Raw genomic sequence first — 16,424 nt, forward strand, 5'->3', positions numbered from 1 at the left:
TAATTAGACTTCTGTTAAACCTTTTTGGCAATAATATTTCATAAGTGAAATTGTACATTGTACCTTTATTACTGAGGCAAATTTCTCAGAAGCCCCACAGTAGACTTTTTCTTCAGTGTCATTGACCAGAGCAGGGAAACATGCACTGGCCTGGACCAATCACTGGTGATGGGAGTGGAAATACCACGCTTAGGTTCCTTTGTAAGATGTACGTCTGTGGGCTGAGGATGGTACCTGGCTCTTCTAAGGGAGGAAGGGGAATACATGTACAAAAAGGGTTCTGCCAGGTGGAGGAAGCAGGAAGCATCCTTTCTCTGACCCCTTCTGTGCATCAGCAAGTTCCGCTGGTGCTACCTTCACCACATGATATTCACCCACTTTTCTCCATCTCCACTGCCACACCTGTCCACGTCCCCAACAACACTGGCCCAGGCTCCAAGCAGAAGCTCCTAACCAGTCCTCCTGCTTCCAGTCTATTCTCCAAATACGCACCAGAGCTGTCTTCTAAAATCTGAGTTTTTGGATTAGGCCAAACCCCTGCTTTAATCCCTCCAGGGCCTTCCTTGTGCACTTAAAATCCTCAATTCTCAACTTGGCCTACAAAAGATCACAGCACCAAGGTTCCTGCTTACCTCTCCATTTTCACGTGGTCCACCCTCCTGCACATTCGGTAAATGCCAGCTGCAAGGCTTTCACTCTTTGAATGCACCGGACCCTTTACTGATTCGGGGCTTGTGCACATGCAGTTTTCTTTTGTGGAACACTAGCCCCACCTCCACGCACACACACACTCTTCGCCTGGTAGCAGAATGCCGTAGTTGTTATGGGCTTGAATTGTGTTTCCCCCAAATTCATATGTTGAAGTCCTAACGAACCTCCAGTACCTCAGAATGTAACTGTTATTTAGAGATAAAGTTTCCAAAGACACAATTAAAGTAAAATAAGGTCATTAGGGTGGGCCCTAATCCAATGACTGGTGTCCTTATAAAAGATAATATGAGGACACAGATATAGAGGAAAGAGCATGTGAAAACACAGGGAGAAAGTGACCATCTACAAGTCAAGGAGAGAAGCCTCAGAAGAAATCAACCCTGCTGACACTTTGATCTTGGACTTCTAGCCTCTAGAATTGTAAGAAAATAAACTTCTGTTGTTTAAGCCACCTGGTCTATGGTACTTCATTACAGCTGCCCTAGCAAACTAACACAGCAGGTAAGCAGGTAGACTGGAGCAACCTTCCCAGATGTAAATCCTGACTCTGCCAAATACTAGCTGTGTAATTTTGGGCAACTTACTTAACATTTTCATGTTTTGGTTTCCTTTTCCATAAAATGGGGATGACAACAATAGCACCAACACAGTGGCAGCCATCCAGTCTTCCCTAGACCGAGGGGTTTCCCGGGATACAGGACTTTCAGGGCTAAAACCTGAACAGTCCCCCTGAACTGAGCATGGTTGTTGTGAGACGGAATTAATATGGGCAGCACACTAGAAGAATGCCCAGCACGTGGTAAGCACTCAATAAGTAACAGGTTTGGCACTATTATTATTATTATTTATCATATTTCATATCTCTGTTTAACTGCACTTTCTCAGAGATACTTTTCCTGACTCCATAATCTGGATTAGGACTCGCTATTAAATTTTTTCATAGTATAAAGTTCATTTTTTTTTGTTAGTGGTACCCCAATATCCATTCTCCTCATTTTCAGTAATAATAGGACCCGTGATTTCTAACTGGGCACATGGCTGCCTGGAATAAAAACTACTTCCCAGCTTCCCTTGTAGAAAACTAAATTCTGTAATGCGATATGAGCAGATGTGACACATGCAGATTCTGGCTTGTACCCTTAAAGCAGGAGATTCTTAACCCAAGGAAGTTGTGCACGGAATTCATGGAGTCGGTGAACTGGAATGGGAAAAAAATTACATCTGTGTTTTCATGAATGGCTAATGGAAATTTAGCATTTGCTTCAATTAGGAATACAGGCAATGAAGCATAAAAGTATTAGCAGTAACTATGATCTTGTCACCAAATGAAATCACAGATGTTTTCATATCACATAATAGTTTTGTAAATATCTAATATATCATGTTCATCACCACTATGAAATTTGAAATTAGACTCACTGCAACTCTTATTAGTTAATGCTTAATGAAGCACATGCATTGCTATATGCCATGGCAAAGAAATGACTTCTTTAAAAAAATTTATTTTAACATTTATTTATTATTGAGAGACAGAGAGAGTGAGCAGGGGAGGGGTAGAGACAGGGGGGAGACACAGAATCTAAAGTAGGCTCCAGGCTCTGAGCTGTCAGCACAGAGCCCGACGCGGGGCTCGAACTCACGATCTGTGAGATCATGACCTGAGCCGAAGTCAGTCACCTAACCAACTGAGCCACCCGGGCGCCCCAGAAATGACTTCTTATTTATTTAATTTATTTAATTTGAGAGAGAGACAGCAAACACTCCCTCTCAGAGGGAGAGGGAAAGAGAGAGAGAGAAAATCTTAGGCAGGTTCCACACTCAGCACGGGGCCTGGCATGGGGTTTGACCCCACAACCTGAGCTGAAATCAAGAGTCAGATGCTCAACCAACTGAGCCGCCGCCCCCCCCCCCCCCCCCCCCCGCCTCCCCTGCCAAACCAAATGACTACTCTCTTAAAGAGAAGGGCATCTTGCCCCTTCTGCTTTCACTCTTGCTGCTGGCTGCCATGTGGAACTAGCAGTGGGCCATCCTGGACGTACAGGTGAAGGCTCCACTCCTCAGATGGTAGAATGAGCAGGCTGCAAGAGCCTGGGGCTCAGTGATCTTGGAATCTCCAGGCAACCTGAGACTGCTTGCACCCAAACTGCCAGAGGACTCAATGTCTACTTTGTCTGCAGCACTGTTATTTTGTGTCTTAATTTGAGCAGCTGAACTCATAACCTCATTAACACAATAGCAGTTATCACATTTTGTAATTATATATTTATTTGTGATGACTTTTTGTGTAAATGTCTTTACTACTAAAGAATAAAGCTCAGGGCACCTGGGTGGCTCAGTCGGTTGGGCGTCCGACTTCGGCTCAGGTCATGATCTTGCGGTCCGTGAGTTCAAGCCCCGCGTCGGGCTCTGTGCTGACAGCTCAGAGCCTGGAGCCTGTTTCAGATTCTGTGTCTCCCTCTCTCTCTGACCCTCCCCCGTTCATGCTCTGTCTCTCTCTGTCTCAAAAATAAACGTTAAAAAAAAAATTAAAAAAAAAAAAAAGAATAAAGCTCTTTGAGGACATGGACCATGTCTATTTGCTTACCCTAGAATCCTGGTTCCTGGTACAGTGTAGGAACATAATAGACTTTCAATAAATGCTTTAGAATGAATGAAATAATAACATAATAAATGTTTATGACCATGTTTGGCTATTCAAATAATATTATAGAGGCAATATATAAAAACAAGCAAAAAGCCTATGCACAGAGAAAAGGTTAGATCTAATACCAAAATGTAAACAGTAACTGTTTGAATTATTGGTTTTAGCATGACTTTTCCCCCTACATTTGCCTATATTTTCCATATTTCCTTTAATCATATATATGTATAGCATTAAAGAATATGTGTGTGTGTATAATTAAAGAATATAAAGTATATACATATATATCATTAAAAGAAGTCTAAAATATATAGGCAAATGTGTGTATGTATGTATGTATATATATACTATATATATATTATATATATATATACATAAATATATATATATAGTGTGTGTGTGGAGATATATATATATATATATATATATATATATATATATATATATACATATATATATAAAACGAAAAACATGTAACAAAACAAAATGGACCAAGAAGTCAGTTGATCCCTGAGGGCCTTGGAGAAGGAGGAGAAAGTGTGTGGAGTATTTTTATCCTGGGAGATTTAACCAGCTGTGGTCTGGTGTAGACCTTCCCAGACCATTTAGATGCTCAAGGTGTCATGTAAAAGCCAAAATGCCAGACTGACTTTTAACAGAAGGAATGAAACTCACTTCTTGGCAGAGGCCATGAAAAAAATGAGAGGGGGAGAAATATTATGGGACAATAAGGCATAGCTCTTTAAAATATAGCAATCAACCACAGGACAATCTTTATTGAGCTAAAGCTTGGAAAGAAATGTTATTATATTTCATCCATAATTACACAGATGGAACATCTCACCATGGAGAGTCATATATTCAGAAAGGATATAGTGAGCAACTGTCACAGCTAAAGGCCAAGTTAACAAATTGTGCCTCTGTGGTTATTTACTTATAAAAGTCAATTTTGGAGTTAAGTACTGAGATTTTGCCTTGATTGCAACCTTGACTGAATGAAAGTGTATGCCTATTTCAAATATATTCGTTTTGATATCAAGTAATTAGACTAAGTAAATATTTTATGTGCTCATAACTCTAAAAAATTAATTTCAACGGGCACCTGGGTGGCTCAGTTGGTTGAGCGTCTGACTCTTGGTTTTGGCTTAGGTCATGATCTCATGGGTTTGTGGGTTTGAACCCTCCATTGGGCTCTACTCTGACAGCGCAGAGCCTGCTTGAGATTTTCTGTCTCCCTCTCTCTCTGCCCCTCTCCTGCTTGCTCTCTCTCTCTCTCTCTCAAAAGAAATAAACTTAAAAAAACATTAATTTCAAGATTAGCAAATAATAGATGTTCTTATAAATGTTAGTTGGTGACAGTGTGTTATCCACAGCATAATTTTAAAAGTCCTTAATTTTTCCTCTACTTCCATTAATTGGAATTCTGCCTTAAAGTTTATGTATCTATAGGCTCATAACACTTTTAGTATGCATGACTTTGATTTGCATTAATTTGTGATTACTAGAAATGGTATTTTTCAATACAGATTGATTGGCCTGGAAGTGAGAAAACTAAATATGTCCATCAGACAGATATGAAACTGGGTAAAGGAAATAAAATAGAAGATAAGTTAATAAAAGCTAATGGTAGCTGTTAAAGAATAGTTTTTAACAAAACTGTAGAAACATGACTCTCATACAGCTATAAAATGAAGACATGTCAAAAATTTCATTTAAAGAGTGCCTCTTGATCTTGGGGTTGTTAAGTTTGAGCCCTATGTTGGGTGTAGAGATTACTTAACAAATAAAATATTAAAAAAATTTTTCATTTAACTCATTAGTTAGTGTGGGAACCAGTAAGACGTTGCAATCAATTCAAAGAAATAATCAAAGTACCAGACTATATGGGCAGTCAGGAATGCTTAAGTAAATCTGCTTAACACATACGAAACTGGTCAATATCCATAGAATAATAATCAACTGAAACTCCTATGAACATAATTTGTATGTTTATGGACAAGAATAATGTGCACTGTTGTCAATATTCTGTAACTTAGAGAAATGTAAAATAGCTCAAAGATGATGAAAGGCACCAAGAATTCTTAGACTCAAATAACCTGAACAATGTCTAGTTTACCATTGGGACACAATCGTTTTGCTCCTTTTAAACTCTTTTGTTTTTTAATTTTTAAATTATATTTTAGAGAGAGAGAGAGAGTGTGTGGGAGCTGGGGAAAGGGGCAGAGGGAGAGAAAATCCCAAGCAGGCTCCAAGCTCAGCATGGAGTCTGATGCAGGGTTCGATCCCACGACCCTGGGATCATGACCTGAGATGAAATCAAGAATTGGCCACTCAACCAGCTGAGTCACCCAGGTGCCCCTAAAAAGTCTTTCTTAATGTTTTCCGTACATAGCTGACTTGTGTTGAGTGCTATTTACGGGCGAGACACTGCCTAGGTGCCTTAAATACATCAGCTCATTTAGTTTGTACAAGAACCTTATGAAGTAGGTTTTATTATTATTTCCATTTCGTAGGGCAAGTATCTGAGGCACAAGAAAAGGTAAATCTGTCACCAAAGGTCGCAGAGATAGTAGGAAGTGGGACCAGGATCTGAATCCAGGTTTTGTTATCAGCTACAAAACCAAGTATGTGAGCATGTAAAGGAAAAGAAATTGATGGACCTGATCAGTCACATTACATTAGATATAGAAGAGGGAAGACAGAAGGATGACTCCACAGTACTTCCCCTGGTTGTGAGAAGGGAATTACTGTCCAGTTAAATAAAGAAACTAAAAAGGGGGAGTTAGACTTTGAAGTCATGGCAAGATGTCCAGATGGAAAATTCCAGCTGGGCAGGAGATCAGAACTAGAGATGTAGGGGCGCCTGGGTGGCGCAGTCGGTTAAACGTCCGACTTCAGCCAGGTCACGATCTCGCGGTCTGTGAGTTCGAGCCCCGCGTCAGGCTCTGGGCTGATGGCTCGGAGGCTAGAGCCTGTTTCCGATTCTGTGTCTCCCTCTCTCTCTGCCCCTCCCCCGTTCATGCTCTGTCTCTCTCTGTCCCAAAAATAAATAAAAAACATTGAAAAAAATTTTTAAAAATAAAGAACTAGAGATGTAGATGCATGATTTTTTTTTTCTTTTACATATCAGGCTTAAGTTGTGGTATCAAAAACACTAATAGTGTGTGTCTGTCAGAGCTAAAGAGAGAGAAGAGAACATTATGAAGGAGGGACTGAGGTCCTGCATAGGCTGCAGAGGCAGTCTTGGCAATAAAACCAAAGCAGGGTTAATTGGAGAGAGTTGGTAGGACCATGCATACACTCCTTTGGGTTTAAGGAGAAACATTAAACTGGAGTCACAAATGCAAATAGGGTTGAGGCTGAAAAGTAAATAGAGGGCATATATCATGGAAGGGCTTTATCCAATGAGTAGTAAAGGCTGTCAAGCAAGCAAGGATCATGATCGGATGTACACTTTTTTTTTTTTTTATGTTATGTTTATTTATTTTTGAGAGAGCGAGATAGAGTGAGAGCAGGGGAGGGGCAGAGAGAGGGAGACAAAAATCCGAAGCAGGCTCCAGGCTCTTAGCTGTCAGCACAGAGCCCAACGTTGAGGCTCGAACTCAGGGCGGTGAGATCATGATCTCAGCTGAAGTCGGTCGCTCAACGGACTGAGTCACCCAGGCACCCCCGGATGTACACTTTAGAAAGAACCAGCCTGGCTACTGCATGAATAGACCGGGCAAATCTGGGAGGCAGGAGGTATCACTGGGATCCAGAGGTAGGCAGAGATGGATGGCTTGGACCAGGTCAGGTCATGGCAACTAGACCCAGCTTTAATATTTGATAGACTGCGGGTAAGAGTACCAAAGGAGGCTCACATACTATGTGAATACTGAAAAGTTATAAATTAAGGTAGTAAACTGTCAAATAAAATATTCTCTATCCTCCTACCTTGATAAATACATCTTCAGAAGGACCCGGAAGGAAGGAGGAGAGACAGCGTGGGGTCCGCCGATTTCGGCGGGGCTTTTCTGGAACCCACAAAGCAGAAGAGCGCGGCGGCGACGACCCAGATGCAGAGGAGCACAGCGACACCTGGCTCCCTTCCGAGCGGCGTCCCCAGGCCGTCAGCCCGCCGCTGAGAAGTGGGCGGGTGGACCTGAGGAGGCGTGGCGGGGTCGGAGGGCACGCGGCGTCGGTGTCATGGCGGCCTCCGTGCTGGGTTCCACCTGCGGCCCGCTGCGGCTCGGCGTTACTGGCCTGTGCCGCCGCCGGCCGCCCCGGGGCCTGTGGGCTCGTGCGCGGCGGCTCCCGGGGCTCGCGGGGTCCGGGCGGAGCGTGGCCGCGGCCAGCGGATCGGGCGCCTCGGGCACCGACCGCTATTGCATGGAGCTGCTGCGGTGAGCGAGCCCGGCCTGCGCTGGCAGGTGGTCCGGGAGTGGCCCGGAGGGACCCGGGTGGGCGCGGCGGGACTCGGGGCTGGCCGGGGCGAGCCGGTTGGCGGGGACTGAGGCCACCGGAACTTTCGCGCAGGCCACGAAATCGTGGCAAAACTTCTCGTCTGTCACCTTGACTGAACCTTAATTTTTACCTAAACCTACTGCATGCACAGCTTTGTAAAAGTTTGACGGACGACTGGTAATTTTTACCTAAGTGAGTTCTTCTGTGTCAGGCACTATGCAAAGTACAAGTAGTTTACTTAATCTTCTTTACAGATTGTGATGCACAAATGTAGACCTACCGTTTAGGGTTATGAGGATTAACGCGTTTAGAACAGTGCCTGGCACAAAGCAAGGGCACAGTTAGTACAGTATAAGCCATTATTATCTTTTTTAATGGATGAAGATACGAAGGTTTAGAGAGATAAGGGAATTTACCAGAGGTTGAGTAGAATAGTATCATGAAGTTAGGGCCTAATGACAATTTTGTTCAGCCTTGATAACACCGGAAGGACTTGGCGCATGGCAGTCGCTGTTAATCATGCGCGGAATCATTAGAAGAATCAGGTCACCAGGTGACCTAGTGAGTCTGGGCAGGGGCCAGTTTTCGAATTATGCCTGACTGCAAAGATCAATGGCTTAGCCTCTGGTGCCCTTCTGCCGCCTTTGACTTATAACCTTGGTGAAAGGCTCAAAAAAGTACCTGGTCTGAAGAACTTCTGGGAAATGCTAGGATAATTAAGCTACCTTGGATTTGACTGGACTAGTAAATCCAAATTTTTTATATTCAATTTTAGCAAAATGTAGCATAACAACAGAATTCTCATGCATTTCAGCATTTTGTTTTGTTTTTAATCACTTTTTAAAATAATGTTTCTGCCCTATTTGTGGATTACTTACAGGGGAAACAAGATAACAATAGTGGAAATCAGAGCAATAAGCCAAAATTCCTAAAAAGTTACACACATTTTTATATATTTTAAAGTATAATTTTTTGATAAACACAAGTTATCAAAATGTATACCGCCCATATCCACTTACTTGTTCAGGGCAATTTTTGACACCAGGAGCGTCCTAACTAATCTATCCAGAGGTGAATAATCACTCTTCCTAATTTCTTATGTATTACTATATTGAAGTAATAGTATCATCACTATGTTATAGTATATGTATATATAGTTATTATACTATTCTTTTAGTAATAGTTTATGGGTATCACATGACAGTTTTCTCAAATATGTATTCACAAATGGGCAGATACTTAGTGTGTCTATGTAGATATTTGAGTGGAATGGAGCCTTCTGACTAGTGATTTATTAAAAAGCCTGGATTTCACAGGCATACTTCATCTGCATTTATTAATCCTAGGTTCATCATTTGGGAAAGTTGCATTAAAATTCAGCTATTTGCTCTTTTGTAAATTTCTACTCCTACGTTATAGCCTGGTTATGAGGGTTAAATGCGATGATGTATGTAAAAATGCTGTACATAACAAACGCACAATAGTAGTTTCATTCAAAAACAAAATGAAACTTGAAAGGAAGACTGCACTTTCTGGCTTCAGATTGTCCATTAATCTTTGAAAAATTTGGCCTCTGAAATTATTCATGCGAGGTCGTTTTGGACATGTATCTTATGCAAGGCTTCCAAATATTGGAAAAGATACCAGGCCAGAAATTCGGGTTAGCCATCCAGAGCTCTGCTAGGAATCTAGGTTCCTGGGAATATCTCAAACCTAATTTACATAGGCATCTTGGGGCTTGTTTTGAGGAACCCCAAGCCTGCCTCAGGCTTTGGAATTATATAAAGGGGTAAGGAGATGTTAGTGAAGATGTCTGACAGTGCACCTGTTTTCCATCCTCCCTCTACCTCATTGGAGAACCACTTTTTTGTGCTTCAGTGGCACAGGTCCATGGAAATAGCACAGCAGTCCTGACAGCAGATATGCTTATTTATCATATGTCTGTCTCTCCCTACCAGACTGAGGTCTATACCTATCTTCAGTGTCTAGACAGTGCTGGCGCATAGCAGGCCCTGAATAAATGTTGTAATTAGTGAATGAATGAAATGCCCTATTGCTGTATAAAACCGTCATAGTGTGGCATTTCTATCTGAAAGAGTTCAATAATTAGACCTTGGTTGGCTACTTAAGATATCCTTGTATACCAGTAATCAGTATTTATAACACTGATCCTGAGTGATGAAAAAATGGTTAAGTAATCAGTATATCTTACTCAATATAAAGAAGTTGGTAATATTGTTAGAAAAATTTCCAACCAAAATTAAACACACACACACACACACACACACACAACACAGAACACAACAACTTTACAGAGAAACCCTTATTTGTGTAGAGTATCTTATTTCCCAAAGGTTGTTACCATACTAGTATATCTTCATTTTTCATTTCCCTGTAAGAAACCTGATGTACTTCACATATTGGTTATTTTTAGGAGATATGAAACAGGTAGGTTATCAAGCCTCATTTTGGAAATTAGGAAATAGATGTAGCGGATATCACTTCTGTCAGCTAATTGGATAGAAATTAAGATTGTAATCTTGATTGCTATTCAGTGTTTTCTCTCTGTTTCATATTAATTTCTGAGTGTTTTAAACACTTTTGACGTTCAGAGACTTTTAATATTAAAATTTAATTTTAAAACATATCTATATGTATTTAAAAGTATAAATTCGGGGCGCCTGGGTGGCTCAGTCAGTCGAGTGTCCAACTTCAGCTCAGGTCATGATCTTGCAGTTTGTGAGTTCAAGCTCCGCATCAGGCTTGCTACTCTCAGTGCTTAGCCTGCTTTGGATCTTCTGTCCCCACCTCTCTCTGTCCCTACCCCACTTGTGCCCTCTCTTTCAAAAATAAATAAAACATTAAAAAAAATTAAAGTATAAATTAGAGAGCTGTTTTGCCCACACTGTCCATTTTGTAGCTGAAACCACTCATGGTGAGATTTTTTAGTAGAGCTGTTTTGTGATAGCAGGGTCACTTGTGATCCCTTCCTTTTGTTTACGTGGAAGTTGGAGGAAATTGTGAAGGGTGTGGCTAGAAGAGGTTTAAATTCTGTTAGGAAGATAACAAAAAGTGAACCAGTTGAAATCTGGGAGTAGTCTAAATTTCAGCATCTAAACTCCATGGAATCAAGTTGGACCTAACTTTATTTAGTTTACTGTTTTATAGGAAATAATGTTATAATAAAGTTCCAATGTATTATAGTGAAAGTAGCCTTGTCAATAGGCAGTCATCCTATGATGTATATATAATAAGGACTATGCTGTTTTAAACTTTTTATTTTGAAGTAATTTCATTACTTTTTTAAAAAATTTATTTATTTTGAGAAAGAGGGAGAGAGAGTGGGGGAGGGGCAGAGAGAGGGAGAGAGAGAATCCCAAGCAAGTCCCGTGCTGTCAGCGCAGAGCACCATCCCTCTCTGAGCTTGATCCCATGAGGGCAAGAGCGTGACCTGAGCTGAAATCAAGAGTCAGACACTCAACTGATGGGAGCCACCCAGGCGCCCCTGAAGTAATTTCAAATTGACATAGAAATTACAGAAATAGTACACAGAGATCCAGTATACTGTTCATCCAAATTACCTCATTGTTAACATTCTGAACATTTCAGAATAAGGTGTGGACATGATGTCCCATTACCTCCCCTTAATATGTGTCTTCCTTCCTTCCTTCCTTCCTTCTTCCCTCCCTCCCTTCCTTTCTTTTTCTTTCTTTCTTTTTTTAAGTTTATTTATTTTGAGAGAGAGAGAGAGAGCCAGAGCATGAATGGGGGAGGGGCAGAGAGAGAGGGAGAGAGAGAATCCCAAGCAGGTTCTGCTCTGTTAGCACAGAGCTTGACGTGGGGCTCAAACTGACGAACTGTGAGATCATGACCTGAGCCCATAAAATGCTTAACCAGATGCTTAACCGACTGAGCCACACAGGTGCCCCTAGTGTGTATTTCTTAACCCAGGGTTCCTCTCCCATATAACTATAGTACAATCAACAAAATCAGGATATTAAAATTGATCCAATTTACTGTCAAATCCACAGACTCCATTCAAATTTTGCTGATTATTCAATTATGTCTTTCATGTATCTAGGATCATATGCTACATTTAGTTGTCAAATCTCTTTACTCTTTTCTAGGCTGAAACAATTTCTCAGTCTTTCCTTATTTTTCATGAGTGTGACATTTTTTTGAAGAGAGCAGGCCAGTTACTGTGTAGAATCTCTCTCAGTTTGGGTTTATTTAATGTTTCCTTATGATTTATACCTTTTTGGCAGGAATATTACAGGAATATGCTGTGCTTTTCTCACTATCATTTCAGGAAGCACATGATGTTGATTACCCTATTTCTGTGGTGCGAACCTTTTATTACTTGGTTGAGAAGGTATCTTCTGGGTTTCTCCCTTGTAAATTTAGTTAATGAGAATATTAGTGTATATTGGGCTCGGAGATTACACTGTGTCTCTGTGTGAATATGGATAGTTAGCATTTACCTACATGTATCTGTCTACTTTCTCTTGTTTAAAAAAAAGGGGAAAAAAGGAAAAAAAAGGGGCAACTGGGTGGCTCAGTCGGTGAGGCGTTGGACTTCGGCTCAGGTCATGATCTTGTGATTCATGGGTTGGAGCCCCGCATTGGGCTCTGTGCTGACAGCTCAGAGCCTGGAGCCTGCTTCGGATCCTGTGTCTCCCTCTCTGTCTGCTCCTCCCCCACTCGTACTCTGTCTCTCAAAAAATCAATAAACATTAAAAAAAATAATAAAGAAAGAAAAAAAACTTTAAAAATGGGGTTATAGAAGGTCAGCAAAGGGTTTGAGATTTTGGGTGGGTTTAAGTGGGCATTTTGGCAACATGGCTTCTCCTTTGGCATGTTTAACTAGGATGTTTAACATCCTTGCAGTTGAAGACACTTTTTATTTTTTATTTTCTTTTTAAGATTTATTTCTTTTTGAGAGACAGAGAGAGACAGAGCACAAATGGGAGAGGGGCAGAGAGAGAGGGAGACACAGAAGCCAAAGCAGGCTCCAGGCTCTGAGCTGTCAACACAGAGCTGACACGGGGCTCAAACTCACAGACTGTGAGGTCATGACCTGAGCCGAAGTCGGATGCTTAACTGACTGAGCCACCCAGGTGCCCCTGAAGACACTTTTAAAATAAAATTCTCTCCTAATGATGCCTTGAGCCCTGCCACTCGATGGGAGAATCAGCAGAACCTGTAAGATCTTATTGGAATTGACATTCTCTATTGTCATTTTGTTCCTGTTTACTTTTAAATTTTCTTTTTGTTTCACTGGAAAGGAATGATGATGTTCAGTTTTAAAAGGTAAAAGTGTACAAGTTGCTTTGTTACAATACAACTAAATGTGTACACAAAGGAAAAGAATGTTAATTAGTAATACGTGTTTTGTGAGGAGATACTTCACAGCATATGTAAATATTCTATCAAACTTTTACCCATTTAACATTTTAAGACCTTTATTGATGATTTTTGTCTGACTCAATTACTTTGTTATCAAATGATGACTTAAAAAATATTTCATCATGTCTTCTAGACTTATCAGTTGGCATTGTATGGTTGTCAGGTTTTTCCCTTCCCTTCCTATTCATTCATACATTTATTTATATTGGTATGGGCTTATGGTGTTCTATTACAATGTTACTATCATTATTTTTTTGATGCTCAGATTGACTCAGACTTGGCGAATGGGAACTTTGTCAGGCCAGTTTCTTTTTCTTTCTAATTATTTTTAAAATTAATTAAAACATTTTTTTTTTTTAATTTTTGAGAGAGAGAGAGAGAGAGAGACCATGAGCGGGATGGGGGAGAGGGGCAGAGGGAGACAGAATCTCAAGTAGGCCCCATGTTTACTGCAGAGCCGGATGGATGCAGGGCTTGATCCTGTGACCCTGGGATTATAACATGAGCCAAAATCAAGAGTTGGACGCTCAACCGACTGAGCCACACAGGTGCCCCTGTCAGGCCAGTTTCTTTGTTGTTTTGATAAGTCCCTCTACTCTGAACGTTTCATTACTTTCTGCTCAAGATGTCTCTGGCCTATCTGGTATTTTTCCTGCCCCGGCCCTGGACTTAGTCATTCCTCCAATGAGCCCTCGTTTCTTTCAGTAGAGAATGGTATTTAGAAACCAAAGGTCTAGGTGTTAGGTGTGTTCGCTGATACTGGGGGCTTAGGAGACATCATTGCTTCCATGTTCTCTCAGCAGATGCTGCTAGGAAACATAAATATACACACACACCCACACTCCTATATTATTTTCTGTTTTTGTGTCTTATCTGTGTCTTTATCTATGTATTAAAGAGGTGCCTGGGTCGTTCAGTTGGTTAAGTGTCTGACTCTTGATTTTGGCTCAGGTCATGATCTCATGGTTTGTGAAACTGAGCCCCTTTTTGGGCTCTGTCCTGCCCATGTGGAGCCTGCTTGGTATTCTCTCTCTCCCTCTCTCTGCCCCTCCCCTGCATGTGTGCACTCTTTCTCTCAAAATAAATAAATAAACTTAAAACAAATAAACAAACAAACTGTGAGTTCATACCATTACTAGCTGGGATTACTTTCTTGAGTAGTCCACCTCAGTAGCTCATTTGAATTCTTACCAAAACCAAAGTGACTTGGAGACAATTAAAATTATAAGTACTATAGGGGCACCTGGGTAGCTCAGTTGGTTGGGCATCTGGCTTCAGCTCAGGTCATGATCTCCCAGTTTGTGAGTTTGAGCCCCGTGTCAGTCTCTGTGCTGACAGCTCAGAGCCTGGAACCTGTTTCAGATTATGTGTCTCCTTCTCTCTCTGCTCCTCTCCCACTCGTGCTCTGTCTCTCTCACTCTCTTTCAAAAATAAATAACACATTAAAATTTAAAAAAAATTATAAGTACTACATAAGTAAAAATAATAGAGATTATTTCTTTTTAACTGGTCTGGGATTGGGGGCAGATACATTTTTGTAATTATAAAGAAATAAGTAAGAAATTTCAGGCCTCTTTTTTTAAATTTTTTTAACGTTTTTATTTATTTTTGAGATAGAGAGAGACAGAGCATGAACGGGTGAGGGTCAGAGAGAGAGGGAGACACAGAATCTGAAACAGGCTCCAGGGTCAGAGCGGTCAGCATAGAGCCCGATATGGGGCTCGAACTCACAAACTGTGAGATCGTGACCTGAGCTGAAGCCGGACTAATTCTGGTCAGCGTTTTTTTTGTGTGTACAGTTTAGAACGTGAAAAGTAAGGGTCTTTTTTTTTTGCCTATTTGTTGTAGGAAACGAGACTACGAAGGCTATTTGTGCTCCCTGCTGCTCCCTGCAGACTCCAGAAGCTCTGCCTTTGCACTGAGGGCCTTCAATGTGGAACTGGCTCAGGCTGGTATTAAATACCTTCAAAAATTATTTGCAAAAATAGTGAAAATATTTAATGCTGAACAATAAAGAAATATAGTTATAATTTATATGCTGGATGTGTTTAAGGTCTCCGCTGGTGATTTCTTTGTCCTTCTTCTAGTTAGGCTTATCAATTAAATTCCAAAAATAAACTAGCTAACAAACTTAACGATTCTGGAACTACCATTCTGGAATTTTAATTTCTTTTATCTAAGGTTATTATAAAACTATGCAATTAACATTTATGTTTGTTAGTTGAGTAGGTTAATCACAGTCTCACTGTTTATAGCAGTTTTCAAAGCACTTTTTAAATGACGTTTTAGCTTTAACGTGAAGTAGGCAATAGAAGTAATTATAGCAAACCCAGGTCTTAGATCATACTAACTCGCTTTTGTCTAAAAAATTACAAAGGAAGGAAAGAGCCTTCTTTTTCTTAGAATGAAAGATCATGGGCTGACGTAACATGAATTGGAGGATGGAAATGTGGGAGTTGAAGTGGTGTGGCTTTGGTCTTCTCAGTAAATTAGATGGAGGGCTCAGACATTAAGAGTGAGGGAGCAGGGGAGGGTTTGAAATCTCAAAGAAAGTGCAAATTTTGGCAGGGCTTCTCCAGTGGATAGGATAGGATAGGAAGTGAGCTAGGAAGGAGTGAAAGGATGTGAGTAGAGCACTGAGGCACAACTGAGGTGAGACACTGAATCTGCAGACAGTCTGATAGATTCTGGCTGTATTTTTGTTGGTGTCTTTCTAGATGTCACGAGTCCATTTTTTTTTTTTTTTTTTACCTTATCCTTTTTCAGGCATAAACTGAACATCTGCATCTTCAGCACAGTGTAGCAGTAAAGAGTCCCCATTGTGATCTTCCATTATCGCTTTACAGTGATTACAATTCCATTTTTAATGAACAAACCATTAGGGTTCTCCCTGAATTGTCTGTCACCTTGTAGGAGTGTTTTGCTGCTGCTTTACACACACAGTCTTGTTCATTCATTCATTCATTCATTCAATAAGTATTTGATTATCTCAGATATGCTAGGTACTGTTTTAGATCCTGGAGTATAACACTGAATAAAACATATAAAGCCCATGTACTCAAGGAACAAAACAAGTACTGTGTAATGTATCAGATAGAAGCAAGTACTATGGAAAAAAAAATTAAGGGGGATGGGGAAGGCTTGGTGTTGCAGGGGTTCTGATTTTACAGTGGTCAGGAAAAACCTGAGAAGGTAGCATTCGAGCAAAGATTTGAAGGAGGCA

At 40.7% G+C, this 16,424-nt stretch overlaps 2 protein-coding genes across 9 annotated transcripts in view; one reads left to right on the plus strand and one right to left on the minus strand.

Moving 5' to 3' along the window:
• The window catches only part of TP53INP1 (tumor protein p53 inducible nuclear protein 1), a 156,585-nt gene that overhangs the window by 91,231 nt on the left and 48,930 nt on the right, over nt 1–16,424 (minus strand). The window lies entirely within an intron of this gene.
• NDUFAF6 (NADH:ubiquinone oxidoreductase complex assembly factor 6) overlaps nt 7,361–16,424 on the plus strand; it is a 31,224-nt gene continuing 22,160 nt past the window's right edge. The window contains exons 1-3 of one of the 8 annotated variants that reach the window (XM_058698617.1): nt 7,818–7,987; nt 8,676–8,866; nt 15,050–15,153. In XM_058698617.1, the coding sequence (XP_058554600.1) occupies nt 15,133–15,153 (21 nt within the window). In that variant the 5' untranslated portion in view covers nt 7,818–7,987; nt 8,676–8,866; nt 15,050–15,132. Of the gene's footprint in view, nt 7,762–7,817; nt 7,988–8,675; nt 8,867–15,049; nt 15,154–16,424 lie in introns of those variants that run through there. The other 7 variants (XM_058698615.1, XM_058698614.1, XM_058698613.1 and 4 more) reach the window with 7 other exon arrangements.

Source organism: Neofelis nebulosa, chromosome 14 (assembly GCF_028018385.1).
Source record: "Neofelis nebulosa isolate mNeoNeb1 chromosome 14, mNeoNeb1.pri, whole genome shotgun sequence".
NCBI lineage: Eukaryota > Metazoa > Chordata > Mammalia > Carnivora > Felidae > Neofelis > Neofelis nebulosa.